A 24,207-nucleotide genomic window follows, 5' to 3' on the forward strand; every position below is an offset into this window, starting at 1 on the left:
AGAGACACAAGGAGACGGAGAAGCAGGCTCCTGCATGTGTCTCTAATAAATAAATAACATCTTCAAAAAAAAAAAAAAAAAAACAGTGACAGGGCTGGGGCCTCAGTCTGTGGCATCTGAAAGTCAAAACCAAGCAACAGAAACTAAACTTGCAAGGACTAAGAAGGGAAGGATGATTACTTTAAGGATGCAGCTCTGTAACAGAATCACCTCTGTGTATTTGCAGGAGATCTGGCCATTTTTCTGAGTCTTTAAACAACTCAGGTAAGTTTGCTAAAATATCTCAAGCCTACCAGGGTTTGAATCACACAGAGCAAATTTGAAGATACATTTTTAAAATGTGGAATCCATTTCAGAGTCATGAGTATTTTCATTACGTAGTTTTTATTTTAGACGAACATTATTGTAAAAAAAAGTTCACCTGGAATAAAATCCATTAAAAAAAAAAACAAAACCACAGCATCAGTATCAGTATACAGTTAATGAATTGGCTTAAACAAGATTAACCACATGACAGGTTCACTTTATCTGCAGGAGCTTTTCACATTAAGCTGTTGAAGCAAAAATAAAATATGCTGAAACATACACAGAAGGATAATCTATGGAAAAACTAGGTATTTCTCATTAGGGGCATGATTTTAGTCAAATAGTTTATGGCATGTTGCACTAAAGGAACTTCAGTGTCAGCTGCAAACAAACAAAATAAAACCCATCTGTAAGGCCATAGGAATGAATTATAATAAATTCACATTTTTAAAAAGGTAAGAAAATGAAACAAGAAGTTCTATTAGTTCTTGGCAATAAGAAATGTAACTGCATATGGCACAAGCATTTCAAAAAATGAAGTAAAATTTGAAAACACCCCTAAACTAATGGGGATGTTTAAACTAGTTTAAACTAATTTGCTAATTTTCACTTCTGTAAAGTTCAGTCATTTAGAATTTTTTCATCCTAAACAGGACTCCCATTAATTTTATTAGTCTAAAAAAAAGACTGATTCTCTGTAAAATTGTGCCGGGATTTAAAATTTTATTAGCATATCCTATCCCTCTAGGTCCCTCTAGGACAAGGAACTTCATTTTTAGACATTCCATTTCCCTCCCTTCTTTGGATATAACAAGAAGGGAAAAAGGAATGTCCTTTCTGTTAAAAGAAAAATTCTAAAAACCCTGACAGCAGAAATGAGTGCTTAAAATCTGAGATAAGTAAACCAACATAATGAAATGCTGTTTTAAAATTTGAAGCTTAGAAGCTCATCTTTAAAGATTAAGTACTAAATTTATAAAGAAATCTAAGTCATGAATTAGAAAAAAAAAGTCTGCTTAAATGCATCACTTACTGTTCACAGGAAAAAGTTTATAAGTCTTAATACAGATTCTCAGCATTCAGAATCTGTAAAATGGAGTTATAATCTCTTACTTAGAAATTTCTGCAAATGTTCATCTATATTGCACAGCTAAATTTCTTAATGGAGACAGGGAGATCATACCTTTTTTTGCACTAGTGGATATGACATGTATGTTCTATTCTAGAGTAAACTATCTCCTACCTTTTCCAATGATGTCTTTAGTCCAAAACAAAACATGTAATCTAAACGGTGTTGGATGCTTAAAGGCTGGCTCACCAGTTTTCTACCAGGTATTAGAATACTAGTTAGCTAAATGAGGTATAATTAAAAAATAGTCCTTCAAAGTAAAGAGTATAGTCTTCTGAACATTTATAACAAAGACTGCACAAAATGTTCATGTAAATAGTAAGAAACCCTGTGGCATCTCCTAACCAATGCACAGGTGGATTATTTTCTCATAATCTGTATGAAGTAAAACATAGCTAAAATAAATTCCCAGTGAAACGTTTTACAGTCAACTGGTTTACATGCTACTGAGTTACAGCACATTTTCAGTGTCTGATATCCTCAGACTCTATTTGAAAAGGTCTAGTCCAATCATTGTCAAAAATTAGCACACTGATAATAAAGTGCAGCCACCGAACCACTAATACTGCTGCAAAAGTCTTCATGTACCTTATCCATTAGACCACAAACATGTTCACACAAAACTAGATTTCTTCAGTTTCAGCAGGGAACAGACAGTTATCTGTCACTAAATTCATCTACCAATAGAAAAAATAATGCACTCTATGTACATTATTAAGCAAAGTGGAATATTTATTGGGTCATTTTACCATGCAGAAAGTGAATTTCCTATGGTCTTAGCTCAAATTATATACAATTTAGCAAAGCTAAATGTAAGAAAATAGCAAGGACGATTTATTTCTATATAACAGAGCTTATCCCCCCAAGTTGCTGCTACTTCAAAGAGCACTTTTAGACTCTTCTAACTTTTACAGGCTCTTTCAAAGGGAATTTCATGGAGACTAATTATTAACCCACGTAAGACAAAAGAAGAGAGAAGGAATGAAACAAAAGCAAAGCACTGTGTTTAACAAAAAAGAAAGAAAGAAAGAAAAAAAGCTAACCACAGAATATGTCAGTTTTGGTTTGCAGACAACCCCTGAGATATAAATCAAAGTGTTAAGACACCAAATAGTCAGAGGTAAATTACTAGGAGGATTACATTCATTCATGGTGTCCTAGCACTTGCCTTTTACAAAGTACTTCGTTACCGTTCAGAAAGCTCAACTGCTTGGATCTTTTTCAGAAAATTAGTAAATACAAGATGTTTCTAAGATTACTTTTCCTTTCTAAAAATGCATCTAATTTTAAAATGGTAGATGTACAATCAACTTCCAACCAAGCAACTACTGATTATACTGTGATACCAACAGGTGCCTTTAAGCCTATAGGTAAATAGAAAAAACAAAACAAAAGAATCAAGAAGGCTGAAATTTGTCAACATTAAGTTTAGTGTATCCATCAAAACTAGCTCTGGTCTATCTGCCGCCGCTAAGCTGTACAGAAGTTTTCAAACAAGTAGTAAAGGTTTGACTGGTCCAAGCATTCTAATGCTACGTCTTAATCTGAAGCACGATGCTCTGTGGTAACAAACAATCCATTTCCATTTTCATCTCCCCTCTAAACTATCAAGCATGATGGTATGATAGTAACCTTCATGAAACACAAAAGGCCTAGAGGAAGAGTAATTATTGACAGGATTCATTTCCCTAATCACCTATTCATCACTCCCTTCTGTATTAAGACGCTGAAAGGCTAGAATAACAACAACGACAAGATGATCTGAATTTGGCACACAAGTTAACACTAAATACCATTTTTTTCCTTATGTGAAGGTTTCATCTACAAAAGGTATACTAGTACCAGTGTCGGGCGAGAAAGGCAGCTAAGCTTTTGGTTGGCTTTGGCCCAAATGACTGGACCGAGTTCTATAACAATGAACCTGAACAGATGGAACTGGGTTCTACACATTCAAAAACAGCTGTTTTAAAATGGAAACCTTGCTCATATTTTCTCTAACGAAAAGGCAAGACTTTTCCTAGAGGCTGCACTAGGTCTAATTACCTTTGTTTAAAAAAAAAAAAAAAAGCCCAAATAAAAACAATAAAAAATCATTCTGTTCACCATTACTAAGAGTTATCTCTATTAAATTTATATCAACAAGTTAGTCTCTCTCTCCCTATAGGTTAAATTTTCTACAAAAAAAGTCTAAATCTAATACTTAACTTTTGCAGATAGGGATCACAGTAGGAATTGGGTATTACAAATGAAACCGGCAAGCTAAAGAGTGAACTTAAGAAAAAATATATTGCATATATTACGATGCCCATATAACAGAACCACAATAAGATGCTAAAATAAAACCTAAATAGTACATCTCTCTGCCTATGTAAAATATCAGCACAAGAAGTTCACAATCAGAAACGGACAACAATGTTCAAATACATTATGTTTTTGATAACTGAGTGGTTACAATTGGTCAAACAGAGGAAAAAATAGTAAATACCCCAGGAAAAGTGAGATTAAGGTAATTTCCAAATGTAGCTTCTATTGATTAGATAGAGGTAGCCAATGAAAAAGTGACTTAGTCAGCTACCCAAACTCTCTGGCAAAAAGGTCAGGAATGAAGCAAAACTCTAAACTACCTGAAGAAATAAAGGAATTGTGGCCTCTGATGAATAGATGGACATTTTTAAGATCAATTTGATCAGAATTCAATGATTCTTATTTAAGGAAATCACAAATTAGAGCCCTTAAAAAATTCTGTCAATGCAATAACATTTGGCCACATGAACCAGACCAAACATCTTTTAATTTTAGTAAATTAACCTCTGCTTTAAATGTTTTACTTTTTTCAAACATTCCCAAGTGCACAAATTTGTCTGGAACTTCAGGAGGCAAAAGTGTGCAAATCCAAGTCTGAGACTGTGCTGTAGCAGGGACAGACTAACACTGATGTGCAAAGTGAAAAAGAAAAGATAGCAGCTTTCTGGGACAAACCAAAGAAGAAACAAGTTAAGTCCTGCGCATGTCTCCACTTCATTGCTTCCATGTTTGAAAAAAGGAGCCTGTTATCTTGATAGACCTTCTAGAAGGCTGGAAACCATGTGGCATTCTGTGTCGGGAAGTCTAGGTTCAGTGGTGCTCTCAGCAGCAGCCAGGTGGTGTGATTCTGAGGCTGGCTGACCTGTGCTTTCAGAGAAGCAGGAAAGGGTCCTTTAGGTGTGCTGCAGTCTCTCAGAAAGAGTTCATCAAAGTAGTGAACAACGGAAGAAACTGGTCTTCTTTGATCGGTTCTCTGTTATTTTCACTGGTCCACCTGAACCTGATGAATTGCTGTCATTCTAAAAAAAGGGAACATAAAGTTACCAAGGAAATAAAAGTTTCGTGGTTTGATTTCAATTATTTAAAACATACAAGCATCAAACCACACCACAAATGTGTATTCCAGAGTATTTTATTAGAAAGGGAACTCATCAGGCTTTGATGTTGTCAGTATCTTTGGAAGTGGATTAAGATGAGAAAAATATTTTTAGGATAGCATCTTTTATATTAATAATACATTAGATGGGAAGCTCCTATTTCCAGTTCAGAGAAATTACAGCCAATGGAGTGTTAAGTTTCAAGGCTAATGATGGAAACAATGTTAAGATACAGATATAGGCAAAACTCTTGCCAGAGGTAAAAAGAGTTGCTAATGTAAGGTATACAATTATATTCAGGATTCTGATGAAAACAAACTTTCAAGGTGGTCCTAATGATTCGTCACTGACATCATTTCTAATTTAAGTGAACTTTAGCAACTTTAAGATCATATTCATATATAGATACAAATATCTGTCACATGAAAACCAAGCTAGATCATTTCATGTCATTATTAATTTAATTACTCTGCTCAAAATTCTATTAAAGACCACCTAAAGAGTCAGATGAAAAAACAGAAGCAGCTGCAGTTTAAAAGAAACTTGAAGAAATAGAAATAAGAATCAAGCTTCAACCAGGTGAATATGGGTCAGGAAAGAAATGAGTCAGTGTGAATATATTATCATCAGGCCTATCCTATTGATCAAATAAATAAACAGCAAAAATAAGAGAACAAATTTAACAAATAGCATAATGCAAATAAAAATTATAAGTGATACAAACCATTTTTCTGTTGAGTTTTGTCATTATATCTCGTGCAAGTGTAAAAAATGCCTAAAGGTAAACCAAAAATTGTATTAATAAATATTTATAATATAGTCTTAAGTAGAAATGTAGAATTTTTTCATTATTTCATTATAAGACATTTGATACCTTTTTTTAAAATTTTATTTATTTATTCATGAGAGACCCAGAGAGAAAGAGAGAGAGGCAGAGACACAGGCAGAGGGAGAAGCAGGCTCCATGAAGGAGCCCAACGCGGGACTCGATCCAGGGTCTCTAGGATCACCCCCTATGTCAAAGGCAGTGCAAAACCACTGAGCCACCCGGGCTGCCCACATTTGATACTTTTTAATTAAGAAAGAACAGAACATTAATCACAGTACACATGTGAATACTGTATCTTATTTTTCAATGATATCACAAAACTGTCAGTCATGGGGCGTCTGGGTGGCTCAGTCAGTTGAGCATCTGATCCTTGGTTTCAGATCAGGCCTTGATCTTGGGATTGTGGGACTGAGCCCAGAGTCAGGCTCTGGAGTCTGCTGGAGATTATCTCCCTCTCCCTCTCTTCCCTCTGCTCCTCCCCCTGCTCATACATCCGTGCTCTTTCTTTCTCTAAAATAAATAAACTAAAAATTAAAAAAAAAAAAACTGACATTCATTCAGTCATCAAATATTTTCTGCACATTATATATAGCACAGGTTCCTAATGTGATATTTGTTGAGTCATAGGTGGCTTCCTCAGTACACCAAAAGCACCAGGGTTGAGGGTAGGGGGGCAGAGGCTCTCAGTCACCCCAGGTCCTCAAAGCAGGGCACAGTGCCTTGTTTTCGAGATGCTGAATATCTCTGTTCAATAATTGAATGAATAATTATATACTACTCTAGAGTTTTAGAATCCATTTTCACAAAAATCTCTTTTATCCCCAATCTCCTCTCTTTCAAATTGTTTTCATTCTTGTATCTGAGAATTATATCATCTTCTGTCTTAGCTCAGCTAAATTCCTCACTGTGGAAATCAGTTCAAATAGGACAAATCTGATTAATCTCAGTGACATTTTGTGCCTAGTGCCTCTTGACCCAGACCAAACATTTTTTTAAACCTACCATCTCTACTTTGTTTCTACAGAGCCAAGACATTTTTAAAAAAGATTTTATTTTTAAGTAATCTCTACACCCAGTGTGGGGCTTGAACTCACAACCCCAAGATCAAGAGTTGCATGCTCCACTGAGTGTGCCAGGCAAGCGACCTCTACAGAGCCAAGACTCTTAAAGAATCTTCAGTTGTCCCCATGCTAAACCCATAACTGTCAGTCTCTTTGTCCCCAACCACTCCTGATGCCCCCAAAGATGTTCAGCAGAAAGATTATGTCCAATCAAGTCGAACAGAAACAATGATAACCACTATTATCACTTATTATCAATGTTCTACTGTCACACTGGTCACCTCTGATTCTAAATTTCTAAAGAAGCTGATCCCAGTTTTTATGAAAAGCTAACTACACTAAAATAAAGCTCTGGGAAAAGTCCTAATTTCTGTCGAATACCTGGTCAAAATAAGCAGCTTGGGCACCTCCCCGCTCTGTACTTCCATAACTCAAAGCTCTCTGTAAGCCACAGATTGTGATCAGGGTACAGCCACAGAGACTAAGCCTGCTCCATCAAGCCAGGGTATGGAGTTCACTTTGTGAGAACAACCTGATCTAGGCCATCTCAGTGAAAAAATTTTCTCCTACTTCTACTTAAGAGGCTCCCCTCTTTCTGACGGAAGGAAATCCTTTTGTGGTAAGCAGGAGGAAGTATTTTTCTGCTTATCTATGCTTGTGTAAATAAATCAACAGAAGCTTCCTGTTTCCTAACATCCATTAGCCAACCTGAAAAATTAGTATTAGTTACTGAAAACAAAGAAAAAGTTCGGATCAGTGTGCCCTAGCCAATAAAGTAATTTAAATCTCGATTTTTTAGCCATAATGTTATGGTAAATGGTGAGTAACCTAAGAAATTGAATGTCTACAAAACCATTAATATTACAGTTTATTGAATTATATGTATTAACACACATGTATCATTTTTACGACCAGTTTAAAATATATTTTTTAAGATTTTATTTGATAGAAAGAGAGCATGTGTGTGCACAAGCAGGGTGAGCAGCAGGCAGAGGGAGAGGGAGAAGCAGGCTCTCCCCTGAGCAGAGAGCCTGATACAGGGCTCGATCCCAGTATCCTGGGGTCATGACCTGAGCCAAAGGCAGACGCTTAACTGACTGAGCTACACAGGCACCCCTATAAAATGTTTTAAAGAAAGAAAATATTATCAACAATTCTGCCCTTTGTAAAGAAAATCTATTCTTAGAAGACTCTGTATGATTTGGTTGTCTTTAACAGTTCACTTACTGAAAATGTATTAAAACTAATCTCTGATAGGGATGCCTGAGTGGCTCAGCGGTTGAGCTCTTGCCTTCGGCTCAGGGATCCTAGTCCTGGGATCGAGTCCCACATCGGGCTCCCTGTGGGGAGCCTGCTTCTCCCTCTGCCTATGTTTCTGCCTCTCTCTCTGTCTTTCATGAATAAATGAATAAAATCTTTAAAAAAAAAAACTAATCTCTGATAAACATGCTTATTTCTACTAACGGCTGTTGTGTTACAATTTGTCATGCTTAATCTAAGGGAATCTGTTAAATAATCAGTTTCTCTCCTGAGAGAGTACAGACATGAAAGTAATTAAGATTCTCCTGCTATAGGTTACTAAAGGATGACATGAACCATGATAAATAAGCAGAACACAGTGCTTGGTCGGCAAGTACAGGATTTCTGGCTTCCCCAACAAAGGTCAAAGCTGAACTTGAAGGACCTTCTACCTTCTGTTCAGTGAATCTTAACTGAGCAAACTCCTATAGCCCATGTGGGAGCTGGGTGCTAGAAATTCAACAACCTGGGTCCACAATAAAAGTCAGAAGCATAAAAGTTCACAAAATGGAGGTGGAGCTCACAGAAGGCATTCACTAAGAAAATGACAAGTCTTGGAGAACCACTTGAACACAGAGACCTAAGCTCTAATGCTACCACATAATAAATCATGGAAAGTTTCCTTCTTACCTCTTCTACGTTTGTACTGGATTTTGCACTTGTCTCCAAGAATTTAATCCCATAGTCAATTGCTAACTGAAAGGCAAACAGACATTTAAATTCCATTCAAGTTACTTCAGTATATAAAAAGCATTTCCATCTTCTAGGTTGTTCAAAGTCTCAAAGGTAGAGGATCTAGTGTAGAACTCTTGTGGTCCACAATTTCTTTGCTTTCTATGTTTGAAATGTAGACATCTCACTTAATCATCATAAATAAAATGGCAGCACTTCAACTCAAAACATAACTTAAGTAATTCTTTTTTTCTATTATACTTTAGCTCTCTAATATATTTACAAGAAAAACCATGAGACACATACCCGCTCTTATCATTAATTGGGGATTTCACTGATCCCTTTTACCTGGACCCAAAGTACAACTCTCCAGTGGTTACTATACTGACTTATTATTTTTTAATAAATTGGTACATAAAAGAATGAAAGCTTTAAATACTGAGCACGCACTGCTTTTTGTTTTTATTTAGTTTCTATTTCTATCTACTCCAAAAAGCTCCCAGTTCATTTAAAATAACAAGATTAAATGAATGTTCTTAAAGGAAAAAACTTTGCAGACAGATTTAAAAACAAAATATATATTGCATGTATCACTAAAAAAAGGCTAAAGCAAAATTCCAAGATTTAAAAACTGAAGCCTCTAAGCTAATTTAGAAAAATGTCATGGAAGTAAATATGTACATGTAATACACTCTTGCTATTTTTCAGGATAACAAAATAGAGAAATGCCTATAAATGACACCCACAGTTTGGTAACTTAAAGTAGTTTATCCATAATGACCTAAATCTAATATGGAGTAAAATATTCTTAGGAAAAAAATAATGAATTGGAAATGATTACTGTTTAAATTTCTCCTATCTTATTACTTTTATTTGAAGAGAATGATTTACTTGATCTTTAAAACTGGACATTTTCACACAGATGTGGAAGAAAAGAGCCTGAACTCTAAAGCTGCAGGAATTTGAAAAAGGAGCAGTTTGTATCTCCCAGAAAACAGCAAATTCTTCAGGAATGAGTCATGACTACACAGTATATGGAGCTGGATCTTGAATACTAATTCATACCATTCAAGTATGGATTACATCTCTTTGTTGTTTTTTTAAAGGATTAAAATACAGATAATTTTCACACTGAAATCAATAATTAAGTAATACTAAGGAAATAAATGCTTCGTGTGAATAGATTCCAATCTTCATGCATTCGGTTCAAATTTACCTTCTCTCCTCTTTCTTTTGACACTTGTCTTTTGTCATTCATATCACATTTGTTACCCAGGATCATTCTTTCAACATCTGAAGAGGCATGCTGCAAGGAGAAAATCGTATGTTATAAAAACAGCCTGAGCAAAACACAGTTATTCAATAAACAAATCCTAACCTGTCAGAAACATCCATAAATTTAATAATAAGACAAATAATCTTTTGCTCAACACAAGGCCTGATGCAGAGAAAAATTTAAAAGATGGGAGGAGGGAAAAGCTACAGCAAAGAGCCTATGCAAACTTTTCCCCCAAAGGCTTGCAGCCATTTTCAGGCCTTTTTTTTGTACATGAACAAACAGAAATAAAATCTATGGTTATCCAACAACAAAACTTCCAAATATTAGTTTGGGACAAAGAAGAAAAGAAAATAGTACTGAGTGAGCCAATGGAGAAAGTATTCTGGATTCTGAACTACACAAAATATTAAATCATGTAAGTTAATATAAATGTGTACAAAATGACTTTAAAGTCAGATTTCTTTCTGTAATGTCAAAGACATAAAAAAAAAATCTTAATACCAATCAACCTGGAATTAAAACAAATTTCAAATATCTACGATGGAGAAAATTTTAGAAAGGAAAAATGATAAGTTGCTAGAATAAAGAGATATTTTTCTGGGAGTCAGATGCTAAAGCTATAGGAGCACAAGTCCCTTCTTTCTGGCCTCAGTTTTCTCATGTGTAACCTAGGGACTTGTATTAAAGTATTTTCAAGATCTGGCCCAAGTTTAAAATTCTGTGAAACTGCTCCTCTCTCTGTACCTCCCCGTCTGACAGTGGTCGGACTGGCAGCACCAGAGATCACTTTGTTTGTGGTGCTCCTCAGAACATGAGGGCCTGACCTGCCCATGCCCTACTTCTCAGCAGCTCAGCTGCCGCTTCCAGAGACAGAAGGAGCCCTTAGCAAGCACCCAGCAGGACTCCTCTCTACTATCATCATTCTCCTCCCATACATACCTCTTCAATGTTTCTTATCCAATTTTTAATATTGTCAAAGGACTTTTCATTTGTGATGTCATAGACCAGCATAATTCCCTGTAAGGAAAAAAAAATTTATTTACTATTTCATATATCTTAAAGTTATAGAATATAATGTCGGTGTACTCCTACCCTCCAGAAACCTTTTGTTTGTCCTTTATTTTATCTTTTTAATTAAAAGCGATTTGTAATAAAAATTTTAAAGTACAAAGAAGGAAAAATAAATAAATAAATTCTTCCACTATCACACCATGTAAATAAATAGTCTGTAAACATTTCTACTGTTAACCTTTAATGAATTAGTGATTATGGTAAAGGTGATACACCTTTTATATCTGACTGCATGTGATAAGAATCAGCACCAACTAGAGTTGAAGGAGTGTTTAAGTTAAAACAGAGATAGTGATGAGAGAAAGAGATAATCACTTCTGTTGTGTACCTGTTTATTGCAAGTAGAAATGTCTTGTTTCTTACTCCTGTACTAAGATCAGATCCATACTGCTTTAAAATTATTTCTTTTTTTACTTAAAAAAATTATTTCTTATATGGGCTGTTCAAAGTGTCACTGTCTACATAAATCATAGACACTTAAAATATAATACTTTTTTTATAATACATTTGTTATACAGGTTTAAGGAAAGGCATTGTCATCATATTTTTAAAGGCCATCATATCTTCTATTTCTAAAAGGTTTATCTTCTAAATATATCAACTGACACTTGTATGCTAACTATTCCAAAATCTGTTATCACTAGACCACACTCCTGTGTTAAGTACTAGATGTACCTGTCTATCCACTCAACAAGTATTTAGTGAGCACGTACTATGTGCCTTATACTATACGTTGTGCTACTCGCAGTGAAGAAGACAGACAAAGCCCCTTCCTCTCTCATAGACGGCTAGCAAAGAAAACAATAAACCAATAATTATTCAATTTGTTATAACATTGACAACTACTATAAAGAAGTATAGGGAGTTCTGAGTACAAATGCCGATCTAATCTGGTTGAGGGGATGGGGTGGTCAGGGAAGCCTTCCCTGAGAAAATGACAGTAAAGCCAAGACCTGAGGTCTGAGCAGACTTGAACTGGGCAATGGAATTGAGGCTGGGGTGAAAGGGAAAGCCACCGTACCAACACACAACAGAAATGTGAGTATCCTGCTGACCAGAATGGCCCAGAACTCACTGGACTGAGTGAAAGAAAGTCAGCTTGGTAAGAGTGCACAGATCCGACGGAGAAGGGCACATGATGAAATGAAAGAGATAGACAGGGTCAGATGTGCTTTGAAGACCAATGACCGGATAGCAGCCCCCAAATGTCCCGTGTGGTCACCAAAATTCAACTGAGTAAAACACAAGCTTGTCTTTGTCCCCTCTAAGTCTTGTCTTCCTCTTTGTATTCTTGTTTTGTTAAAGGGCAATAGAACCCTGCCAGCCAGACCAAGCAGACCCCTGGGAGTTACCTCCTCATAGCCAGGGAGTCACTAAGTCCTGTAGGCCTGACAACCACAATATCGCCCGATTCTGACCCTCCAACTCTCATGCATGGCCTTATTCATATTCTCATCTATTAGCCTTTACCTGAATTACTGTCATTGTCTTTAACTGGTCTCCCAGCTTTCGCAAAAATATACAATCGCTCAGAACATATGCAGGAGTTCCAAAACATCTACAAGTTAATTACCTGATTAATATTATGAAGACCAATGGCAAAACATGCAGTTACTAAACAAAGAACATTAAAAAAAAAAAAAAAAAGCCTTTAAATGTCTTGTTTCCATATCCCAAAACCTATCTCCCCCATTGTACCAGACTCTAGCTTGGATCATATGAACTTGACAAATGAATATTCATGTTTTACTTTCACTTGAAGAGTTATAAAACCCTTAAACACACTCACCATGGCTCCTCTATAGTATGCTGTTGTAATGGTTCGAAATCTTTCCTGACCTGCTGTGTCCCTAAAATTTGAAACAAAGGAGAGAGTGGTTTTAAAAGTTATCACCAGCATCACTGAAGAGAAATCTTAAGCTGTGGATAAAATTCTGGTCTGCTCACAAAAGCAGTGGTTTCAAGGGAAAGGGGAATGGGACACCAGGAGAGCCTGCTGTGTATCTGTGAGCTGGAGGCGGAGGTGGCCACAGGGGCCTGTCAGGAGCTCACAATGACTCTGGTGGGAAACCTGGACCTTCATGATAAAAGCAGCAACAGGAAAATACATGGCCCTGCTAGGAATTGGCATGTTCTATTAGTCAAACACACGTGGGAGAGAATAGAGAATAGTTCTAAATTCTTGGATCCCTGTAGGTAGTTATAATTCTTTTTATAAATGCCTAATGATTAAAGCATTTTGCTCTCTTGACTGAAAGTCTGATTTTTGTACAAAGCAAGCATTTGGGCTGGACTTACTACTGTGTAAATTCTGCTCAGCAGAGCACACTCAAATGGATCTCCTCAAGAACTTTTTCAGTTATAGAGCCTGGGATTAAATGGGAGCCTGGAGTTTCACACATAATGGTTGACAATGTTTCCAAAGATTTTAAAATATGAATACCACCTCAAAATTACATAAGCTTTCATGTATTCTTGCTTTTTGGCTGATGGCATTCTCTTAAAATACATTCGGAAAAATTCAGAAATTTCTCATTACGTTGATTGAAACAATCCCTCTAAAGGGAGTCAAATTTCTTTGGTATCTGGGAAAATCAGTATTTCTAAATTTGCCACGCACAACCACTCCCTGTGCTACTAAGGCAAACTAAATTGTACAATTTAATTGCAGGGGAGAGAGAGGCATTTGTGGAAATATACTATAATTCTGATGCATACCAACCCAAACAAGAGATGGAGGCCCAAGGGAAATATAACAAATCAAAAACATTAATAAATACCTTAACATTCATCTATACCTCACAAAATACTTTCATCTGTGCTCACGTGATGCCCATCACAGCCCAGTATAGTGGTAGGACCCCCATCCTCATTCTGCAGAAGAGGTAACAGGCTCAGGTGGGCTATGGCCTACCACTAAACCACTAAATAGCTCAGAACCTTGAATACCCTCAAGCATCTTAGGTCTCAGCTGCTTAGGACAGGGCCAGGCTTCCCACCACAGACAGTATTCATCTTATCTTGTCATTCTCTCACTGGTCAGGATTAGATACCCAGGGCACCGGAGTTTGGTATATGGCAAACAACATCATGGGGAAAACAGAAGCCAAGTAACTTTGAGCCAACCAACTATTTTGGTCTAACATACTACTTGATTTAGAACCAGCTCTGCAGTAAGGATGGAGGAAAAACCCTGCCATACTAAATGTAGGCCGTGAAAACTGAATGGAGTCTATTGCTGTTGAGAGTGTTGATAAATAGTGCTATGATGTTATATTAAGTTCTAATTAGCTGACTGCTAGCTGACTGCCCACAGGCTCCTAGAAATGCTTCTTGGTGCTATGCTCAGGACTGTTCAGCACAGTCAGAAATTCTCTTTGGTTCTCCTTAAAAAATTTTTTTAGTATCTTTAAAGTATCTGGCCTCTTACTGAATATCAATAGATGCAAAGGGAAACCTATGGTAACCTTCACCATGTTTTCCAACTAATATACTGGGAACCACTATACGAGGCTAATATATGAAGCTGACACAATGCTCCATATTTGGGTCATTATCCCAGCTTTATCATTGATCCAGACAGATGCTCTCCGATGGACTTAACCACTCTAAGTCCTAAGTTCTTCCTCTGTAAAAGAAGGACTAGTGGATTTCAATATCATGCTCTAGTTCTAGCCTAGTTCTGAGATTCAAAGAAGAAAGAGAGCCTAAGGAAAAAGCTGATATAAATTACTTTACTATTTTGCCCTGTCTGCTTCTTAATCTATGCTGCTCTAAATTTCTAAGCTTTGTCTATTGCTGTCATCATTACACACTGGATCAGTTCAGTGGTCCTCATTTTTTATTTTATTTTATTTATTTGTTCATGAGAGACAGACAGAGAGAGAGGCAGAGACACAGACAGAGGGAGAAGCAGGCTCCATACAGGGAGTCTGTTGTGGGACTCGATCCCAGGACCCCAGGATCACACCCCGGGCTGAAGGCAGGCGCTAAACCGCTGAGCTACTCAGGGACCCCCATTTTTTTATTTAAAGAGAAGAAACATGAAAATATAAAGTGTCAGATGTGGAGGGGAACTTAGATGTCTTCAGGCTAACCAACCAATTTACCAATGAGGAAAAACAGGCCCTAAGAAGGGAAGCAATTGGCCCAAGCCCTCAGTTCAGGGGTAGAACCTAGAACCTAGATTTGTACTTCCATAGAAGAACCCATTCAGGGTTCCTACCACTTGACTACTCTTGCCTTATCTGATTTCAAAGCTGCAACAACTACAATGAAAAAGTGCATGCACTCTTGAGATTTTGGTTTCCTTCCCTACAAAATTAGGGTTTGGGAAGAATGAGGTCTCAGATCTCTCTCAGCTGTAAGATCATTCCTTACCTTCCCGTTCTTGGTGGAGATACCTTTGAATAGTTACCCACTTCCCCTTGGTTCGGATAAGGAATAGATGTTTTATTTATCATAAGTTACCTCTAACTCACCACAATTCACATTTTAATTCCCACTTTCAATTCCTGATTAAGGTAGAAACTTTGTATATAATTTTTTATTTTTATTTTTTACTTACCATATCTGAAGCTTAATTTTCTTTCCATCTAGTTCTATCGTCCTGATTTTAAAATCAATTCCTGCCAGAAGAAGAAAGAAAGAAATACTAAATTTCTCCAAATATAATCCAAGTCTTATTAGGAAAAGGACAAAGATTTCTATTGAAAAAAAAAGCTCTCCAACGCACTGGAAAATGTGAACACAGAGAGGGTGTGAATGGTATGTTTCCTCTGAATACAGGCTGAAGAAAGGAATGCTAATTACTCTGCAAAGAATTCCCACACATGTTAAATGCAATGTATTATATGCTTCATTATTTTGATACAAATGGATCACATCCCTCAAAGTTACATAATTTAGATAGACTGAGAACATGCCATATTTTCTGCTTCCTGAAATACATATAAACAATGATTCCTACCCCCTTTCCTGCCCCATCCTTCCCTAAAAATCGCCGTGGGACCTCTTTACAATGTCTTCCTGCATCTCCTTCCATGTGTTCTTTAGGATCTGCAACTGGCTAAGGAAAAAAACAAACCTCAAGCCCCCAAACCTGCCTATTTCAGCTCAAGAATGGGAAAATCTACGTATTTATTTTATACAGCCAGCAAGTATCTTTTGTACATTTATTTTTTTAAACATATTTTTTAAGATTTTATTTATTTATTCATGAGAGACCCAGAGAGAGGCAAAGACAAAGGCAGAGGGAGAAGCAGACTCCTTGCAGGAGCCCGATGTGGGACTAAATCCCAGAACTCCAGGATCACGCCCTGGGCCTAAGGCAGACGCTCAACCACTGAGCCACCCAGGCGTCCCTCTTTTGTACATTTTAATAAACGTTTCTTGCATCTGACTGGCTGGAGCTGAAATAGCTAGAATAGTTTTTAGCCATGGCTGAACTTTAAAATTATCTGGAGAACTTTAAAAAACTACTTATGACTAGGTCTGCTCCTTTCCCCAATTTCGGAGATTCTAACTTAGTTGGTCAAGGGTGGGACCTGTGCACTGCTAATTTTAAAATAGGTGATTCTAACTTGTAAGTAGCACACAAGCAGGCCTGCCAGGAACCATGTGAAAGTCATTTGGGGGTCAAAAGTCCAACCCTCCCTCACTTGCTTTCCCCCAACTATGGTAGTTCAAAACTCGCTTAGCAATTTCAATACAAAGAATCACAAAATCCTTGACAAACATCAGAACGCTCTATCACTTATCAACAATAAGCTGCTACTCTCTGAAGAGACAAGTTAATGAATACAACTGGACGCAATTTGCTAAATCCTTATCATCTGGCTATTCAGCTTTTAGATTTTTTTTTTCTATTCTTTTGTATTCTGTCCAGAGCCCCTTAAAAGTGGTTTCCAGGACATTTCAAGAAAATATGTCAATTACATATCCGCTAAACTGACTTAAACAACACTAAATGCAGTTCTTGGGGGGCTGGGGTGGGGGAGAAAAGCCTTCAACAGCTATGTTACTACAAGGTTTCCACATATAAATATTGATATCACCCATAAAAGCTGCCACTTGGAGGCTCCCTAAAGTCTCAGACACTCTTCATTCATTTAAAAACATTTAGGAAATTTTCTACGGACCCAGCCTCTTGTTTTTTTGTATTTGTTAGAAGGGTTACCTTTCTGTAATTTGAGGAAGTTCTACCATTATCTGTGATACTTAACCATCTTTTCACTATTCAGAGGTTTTCAATGTTTAGAAGAGTTGGGAGCTGTGGTATTTAGCTTTTGTTTACACTGCTGTCAGGAGCCAGCTGATAGACAAAACAGTACAACCTAAATTTCATAAAAATGGAAAATGGGGGGATCCCTGGGTGGCCCAACGGTTTAGCGCCTGCCTTCAGTCCAGGGCGTGATCCTGGGGTCCCAGGATCGAGTCCTGCATCGGGCTCCCTGCATGGAGCCTACTTCTCCCTCTGCCTGTGTGTGTGTGTGTGTGTGTGTGTCTCTCATGAATAAATATATAAAATATTTTTAAAAAATAAAAAATAAAAATGAAAGATGCCATTTATATTATTATCAAAAAGCACTGGACCTGAAACTCAAAAGACCTAGACTGTAGATTGGGTTCTGTCATTGACAACTTTTGGGAGGTTGCTTAACTGCACTGAACCTCTGTATCCTCATCCATTAAAAAAAAAGGAGGGGGACCTAATTAGATAAATTAAATAACGTGTTTAAACGTGGTTTGGGAACTCTGAAATTCCACATAAATGTAAGATATTACATATTCAGATGCTATTATCCTGCAGCTCTTAATCACTTGATGCATGAATTGTGGTAACAGCTTCCCAGGACTCTGTGCCAACATCTTTCCCTGGTCTAACTTCCCTGCACGCCACTGCCAGAATAACTGTTCACAATCTCTGTGGTAATGGCACCGGGATACTTAAGAAGCTGTGGGTCCAACTTCCTTTGCCTGGCAATACAGCCTCTCAGAGGCACTGCTCTCCTGACAGTCACCCTCAGGGCCTCTCTCCAAGGGCCACCACACACCTCCCTGCTTGGCCCCACACCTCCTCCTCTCTGCATGTGCATGGCCTCCTGGCTCACCTGGCTCTGCCAGCTTCCCTGAGGACTTCACTCTACCCATGGGTCCTCCCCAGGCCTCTCTCTCAGCTCTCAACTTGGCTATGTCCATCCCTGACATGGCAAGTCCTGGTTTCTTCCTGTGCTATTTGGTTTTGTTAACATATTACTCTGAATTGCTCTCAAATTAAGTAAGGGGTCCGTCCATCCTCTCTTTGCTAGTTAGACTGCATAGAGAAACACGTATACGGTAGATAATAAAAAGTTAAATACTCTTAGGTAAGTAAGTAAAGGTTACATTCTACTAGGTGTGGGGAGAACTAAGAACACCTTTTAAGTTCAAAGTGTTTTTAGTATACTATAGTGACAATAGTAAGCCTGCTAAGAAATCTACTACAATACGAAAATCAAGATCTTTACATTAATTAGTTTAACAATAACATCAGTAGACCACATGGTGGATTAACATTCACTTAAAAAAAAACCAAAACTATTTATTTATTTGACAGAGAGAGCGAGTGAGCAAGCAGGGGGAGTGCCAGGTCAGGGATAGGGAGAAGCAGGCTCCCTGCTGAGCAAGGAGCCTGCTGCCCAATCAATGTGGGGCTCAATTCCAGGACCCCGGGATCATGACCTGAGAAGTAGACGCTTAACCGACTGAGCCACCCAGGCGCCTTGGATTAAAATTTACTTTAAAATTTAAAGAAAAGATAACTTCCTGAGACTACTCCAGAATTAGAACAACAGTTATAATATAGTAATGTAATTATATCAATTAGGATGCTTTCTGCTGCAAATAATAGAAACTTCAAATCAAACTAGCTTACGGTAATTTGTTGACTCATAGAATAGGCCCAGTGGTGAGCTGAGGTTCAGGGATGGCTCAATCCAGTAGTTCCGGCTCATTTCTCTGTACCTCCTTTGGCTCTGCCCTTTTGGGACTATCAAATTCATCCCCTGACCGATAACGGTTCCTGACCACAACAACAATACTGAGAAGAAAAGATATCATCTTCCTGCACCTCTCACTTCAAAGTGAGGAAATGTTTCCCCAGGGCCTCCAGCAACCTTTCCTTCATGTTTCATTTCTAGAATTGTAACTATGAGAATGTCATGTCCTAGGACCTAATGCTGAGTTTTGGAACCAATCACAGCCATGGGCAGTCACCAAGATTGGATTAATCTAAACTCATCCCTAAATTTAGATTAATCAAGACCCATCCCTTGAGCTGGGTCACTTCCCTGACCCATAGGACTGCTAAAAATAGGAGAGAGTAGAAAAGCTGTTGAATCAGTCATAGAGTCTGTTGGAAAAATACTCCAATCTATCAATTAGTAAAATTTTATATTCATAGCTATATGAAATGGACAAATCATAACAGCTATCACTACTACCCTAACATGTATGTTACTAGGTTGGTGATAACTCTACTACTTCATCTAGTGGTTAGCCACAAACAGAAAGTATGAAGTAAAAAATAAATAAATAAATAAATAAATAAATAAATAAATAAATAATAAAAATAATGAGCAACCCAGGTAGTTGCCACAATATCTTTGCACTAAACCACGAACTTCACTGCCTAAGAGTCCCTGAGACTATAGCTCCAAAGCTCTGGCCTGTGCCCTAGCCTCAGATGATCAGAGATTGCAAAGAAGGAGGGGGCTATCATATCAACAGCAACAAGAACCACAGCTCATTCTGGCAAGAAGGGAGGAACTTTTTTTTTTTTTAATTTAAAAGGACTAAACAATCTCAAAAACACAGCTTCTGAAGGGCATTATGCTTGGGGTTAAAAAAAAAAAAGCTCTTCATATTTCAATAGTCGTTTAGAAAGCATCATTTCTTGGCAGCACATAATACCTCATGTTCAAAATGACGACCCTGAGTCATCCCAACTCATGAGCAATCCATCAGCCACCAGGCTTCATGCAGCCTGCCCAGCTGGCAACACAGCCCAACATCTATGCTCAGGAGAGAAGACTCCATCACTGCTTCCATGTTTACTGGAATATGCCCCAATATTAACATTTTAAGGGCTTTAAAGTAGAGCCAGTTTTGTCATTAATATTTATCTAGTCAATAAAATAGGAAACCTACATTGTAAGAAAACATTCCCAAGGGACTCCAAGTCATTTTCATTTTGAATTTAAATACACACACACACACACACACACACACACACTCTTTTTCCGAACTGATTCTCACGCTAAACAGTAGCTCATAACCAATATACATTATGCACTATAAGGAGGCAGAGAAGCAAGCTGGAAAGCAATCACAGAATTCTACGCTTGGAAAGAACCTCAGAGAAGGTTTATTAGTTCGGTCCTCCCTGTGTGCCTAAGAAAACTGAGGCCCAGGCTGATACAGCAACTTAACCAGTTTCACAAAGACTCAAAGGGGGTCAAAAATCAAACCTGGCATTTAAAGATCAGGCCTTCCAAAGAGGCGTGTACAGATGTCCATGTCTCCCTGGGAGAGGCCTGCTCTTTAAGAGTCCACAGCAAATCACTAGCAACAAAGGGAACATCCCTGAGTCGGAGAGTACCTTGGTACACAGGGGATTCCAGGAGCAGTGAACAGGAGTCACATTTATCAACATGCGGGCATCTAAGAACATAATATGAACTGAAAAAAGCCAACTGCAGAAATTTCTCAGACTCAAACCATTCCTATAGAATTTCAAAAATACCAAAAACCATGGTATGTATCATTTACATATACATCCATGTGAAATTAAAGTATAAAAACATCCAGGAGGACTATTAACAAAATCAGTACAGGGACACCTGCGTGGCTCAATGGTTGAGCGTCTGTCTGCCTTTGGCCCAGGGCATGATCCTGGAGTTCCGGGATCGAGTCCCACATTGGGCTCCCCATGAGGGAGCCTGCTTCTCCCTCTGCCTGTGTCTCTGCCTTCTCTCTGTGTCTCTCATGAATAAATAAATAAAATCTTAAGAAAAAACAACAAACAACCCCCCCCCAAAAAAAAAAAAAAACAAAATCAGTATAGCTGCTACCTCTGAAAAGAAATAGAAGAGGTGATTAACGAGAGGTTCAGGGGGACTTCAATTCTATCATATATTATTTCTAAAACTGAGTGGTGGTACCTGGATGTGAGACTGTTTTATATTAGGTACACTTTTGTATGCCTGAAACTTTTCCTAATTTTTAAGAAGCAATAAGTAGTTATTTGAAAGAAATGACATCTGAAGACACTCATGACAGTAGAAAAACGAAACCAGATTTAGAGGAAAGGCAATTTAAAACATTTAGTGGGAGTGAGTCAAGGGCAGGGTGGGGGGAGAAAGCAGACACTACCTCACTCCCACGTAGTTCAATATACAGAGGGCCTGTGAGCCCCTGGTGACTGGGTGTGGGTGATAGCAAGATTAGATCAAGTTCAGAAAGTGAGGGCTTAGGGTAGCAAGGAGTGCCGGCCATTTAGATTTCAAGCAGGGAGTTCAGGGGGATTTCCTGGAGGAAAAAGAAGGTTCTATCTGGGCTAAGAATAATGAAAGAATACACATTTGGTCACTTGGGAGTGGCACTCTAGGAGAGGAACTAAGGAGTTCTGATTTTCCACTCCAGTGGGTGAAGGAAGAGGATATCCTCCCTCCCCCTCAGGATGGGGGTGGGGAACTGTGCCCTGCACCTTTCAGGAGAAGGTAAAGTTGTACTTGAGGCCTCTGCATTGTCTGGGGCGCCCCAAGTTAACAAGAACAGGCAAAGACCTGGCAGTGAGGCTCTGGGGAGGAACCTGGCGTGAGCAGTTGCCTAAAGCACTGCTTATCAGCTATTTCTCAGAAACCAGCAGTGTGGTTGGAAGCAGCTGAAGAGAGGGCCTGGCCAGTAGAACAGAGGGAAGGAATCTTTGAACTTGACCTAAGTCTATAGTTAACAGATCTTGGAGTGAGCAGTACTGGGCCACCTGTCATTCCACAAATTAGATATAATTTAACACAGAGAGGGAACAGATTGACAAAATTATTTTACACTGATGTCAAATTAGTCAGCCAACAGATGTTTATTTACTAACAATCTTTTCTGTTTCAAGAGCACAGGGAGGTTGCCCTGATTTTGTGCTGCAGTGTGGAAAAAGTATGAAGAAGGACCACTCCTGGCCTTCACAACTCTGGAACAAGCCAGTTGTCCCGACCTTCAGACTCGCTGTGATCTGGGTGCATTTTTGCCCTGTAGGTACTGTAGCTTAGAACACACAGAGCTCTCTCTTCTACCTTAGAACTATGCTGGGTTACTTGGGGAAGGAAGCTGACCCAGGAAAATTGAGGGGTGGGGAAACAATAGGGACCTTCAACTGACATGATCCATACCTGGTTCCCACTCAAGTGCTTTTATAAAAAGTCCACTTGGCTGCAGTCAAGAGATCCATGAAAAAAAATAATAACTCAAGTTTCTGGGACATTTAGCCTTTCGATGAATGAGAACAATGAAAGATTCTAATGCTGGGTTTACTCATGGTGCCATACATCAACAAGAAAAAAACACAGGGTATCTATCTATCCCCTCTGACCCACTTTAAGAAGGAGAAGTCCAAAAATGCACTTTCACAATTAAAAGGGGAAAAATGTACTTGGTTTCAAAAGTACATTTAGAAACATCTGTGATCCCAAGCTATCAGAATATGGGTTATGTGGCTGGTCTATTTACATTTCAGAGATACTCCAGAAATAGAAAAAAGTGTCCCAAATATTGAAATCCACTTTAAAGAAATGGCTACATTCACTTCCTTTCTTGAGATTTTTATTATTAATGATGAAGATGTAGGGTAGATGGATATTGCCAGTTTTGCAACTTTGACAGCCTCATTTTGCTTAGGCTTTTTTGGTGAACTTTTCAACATGGAGACTAATGAGATTTTAGAGTAGCTGACTTTAGGACAATTAGCTAAAATCTCTAATTACAAAAACAAATTACTGAAATGGAAAACATAAGAATCACAGTTTGAAGCTTTAAAATATTTTTTTTTTTCCAAAATAAAGGACTTGAGAAAATGTGTAAAAGTAGAAATAAAGAATGTTACTTAGATTGAGGCCCCTAGATGACTCAGCTGGTTAAGTGTCTGACTCTTGATTTCAGCTCTGGTCATGATCTCAGGGTTGTGAGATTAATTAAGCTCCACTGTGGCCTCAGTGCTCAGGGTGGAAAGTGCTTACTTAAGATTCTCTCTCCCTCTCTCTGCCCCTCCTCACTCTAAAAAAAAAAAAAAAAAGAATGTTACTTAGATTGAAAGAGAGGAGTTCAAGGCATTGTTCTTCTGTGAATACACATTCTGTAAGTTCATAAAAGCATGTTCACCAAGTACCAATTTTGTTGCATATATTTAGAACCACTCAATTTTTCAGTTTGCTTATTATTCAAGTTTACAATATGGTTTCCTTTTTGAAAACCAGAAAGTCTAAAGTTTAGCAGCAAAAAAAAAAAAAAAAAGTAAGCTTAGAAAGTATTTAACAACAGTTTATAATGATCACAGTGGTCTGTGAATATAGTCTGCCCTTAAAAAAGACATGTACCATACCAAAAAGACAGAGGTTTTCAGATTTCTTTGGTTCCTCTATTCTATGAATAGGAAGCATTAAATTAAACCTCATTTATGGTGTAAATCAATAGTGACACATATTACTCCTTCCTGCTGAAATAGCTGCACATCTTTACACTGTTTTAAAAGTCTGTACTTGTTACTGAATCAAATTCAAGTTTTGGCATTTTTGGTGAAGACATTTGTACCCATACAATCTAATCCTACCAACAAAAGATAAACTCATAAACTAATTCTAGAAATTAGGAAGAATTACATACATAAATATATGTATGACAGATATAAAAACAGTACAGATAAAAATAGTTTTAAGTAAGGTCTATATTTGAGAGTCTTAAAGGGCTTTATAGATTAAATTATGAAGATCTAATTAATCCTTAAAATGTCTTTGGGAAATAAAAGGGCAAAATAACAACTCACTATATACCAAATGATAATTTATGCTAAAATAATCTATGTGTTGAATGACAAACAAAAGGTTTTAATGCTAGAACTACAAAAATGTCAA

The 24,207-nt window shown here is 37.7% G+C and overlaps 1 protein-coding gene across 1 annotated transcript in view; it reads right to left on the minus strand.

Moving 5' to 3' along the window:
- Positions 1–365: 365 nt before the first annotated feature.
- RAB8B (RAB8B, member RAS oncogene family) overlaps positions 366–24,207 on the minus strand; it is a 62,731-nt gene continuing 38,889 nt past the window's right edge. Inside the window, exons 2-8 of the mRNA XM_055320133.1 lie at positions 15,615–15,675; positions 12,837–12,897; positions 10,916–10,993; positions 9,914–10,003; positions 8,656–8,721; positions 5,561–5,611; positions 366–4,758 (exon numbers count right to left, since the gene is read on the minus strand). Of these exons, the coding sequence (XP_055176108.1) occupies positions 4,666–4,758; positions 5,561–5,611; positions 8,656–8,721; positions 9,914–10,003; positions 10,916–10,993; positions 12,837–12,897; positions 15,615–15,675 (500 nt within the window). The 3' untranslated portion in view covers positions 366–4,665. The remainder of the gene's footprint in view (positions 4,759–5,560; positions 5,612–8,655; positions 8,722–9,913; positions 10,004–10,915; positions 10,994–12,836; positions 12,898–15,614; positions 15,676–24,207) is intronic.

The sequence above is a fragment of the Nyctereutes procyonoides genome, unplaced genomic scaffold (genome assembly GCF_905146905.1).
Source record: "Nyctereutes procyonoides isolate TBG_1078 unplaced genomic scaffold, NYPRO_anot_genome, whole genome shotgun sequence".
NCBI lineage: Eukaryota > Metazoa > Chordata > Mammalia > Carnivora > Canidae > Nyctereutes > Nyctereutes procyonoides.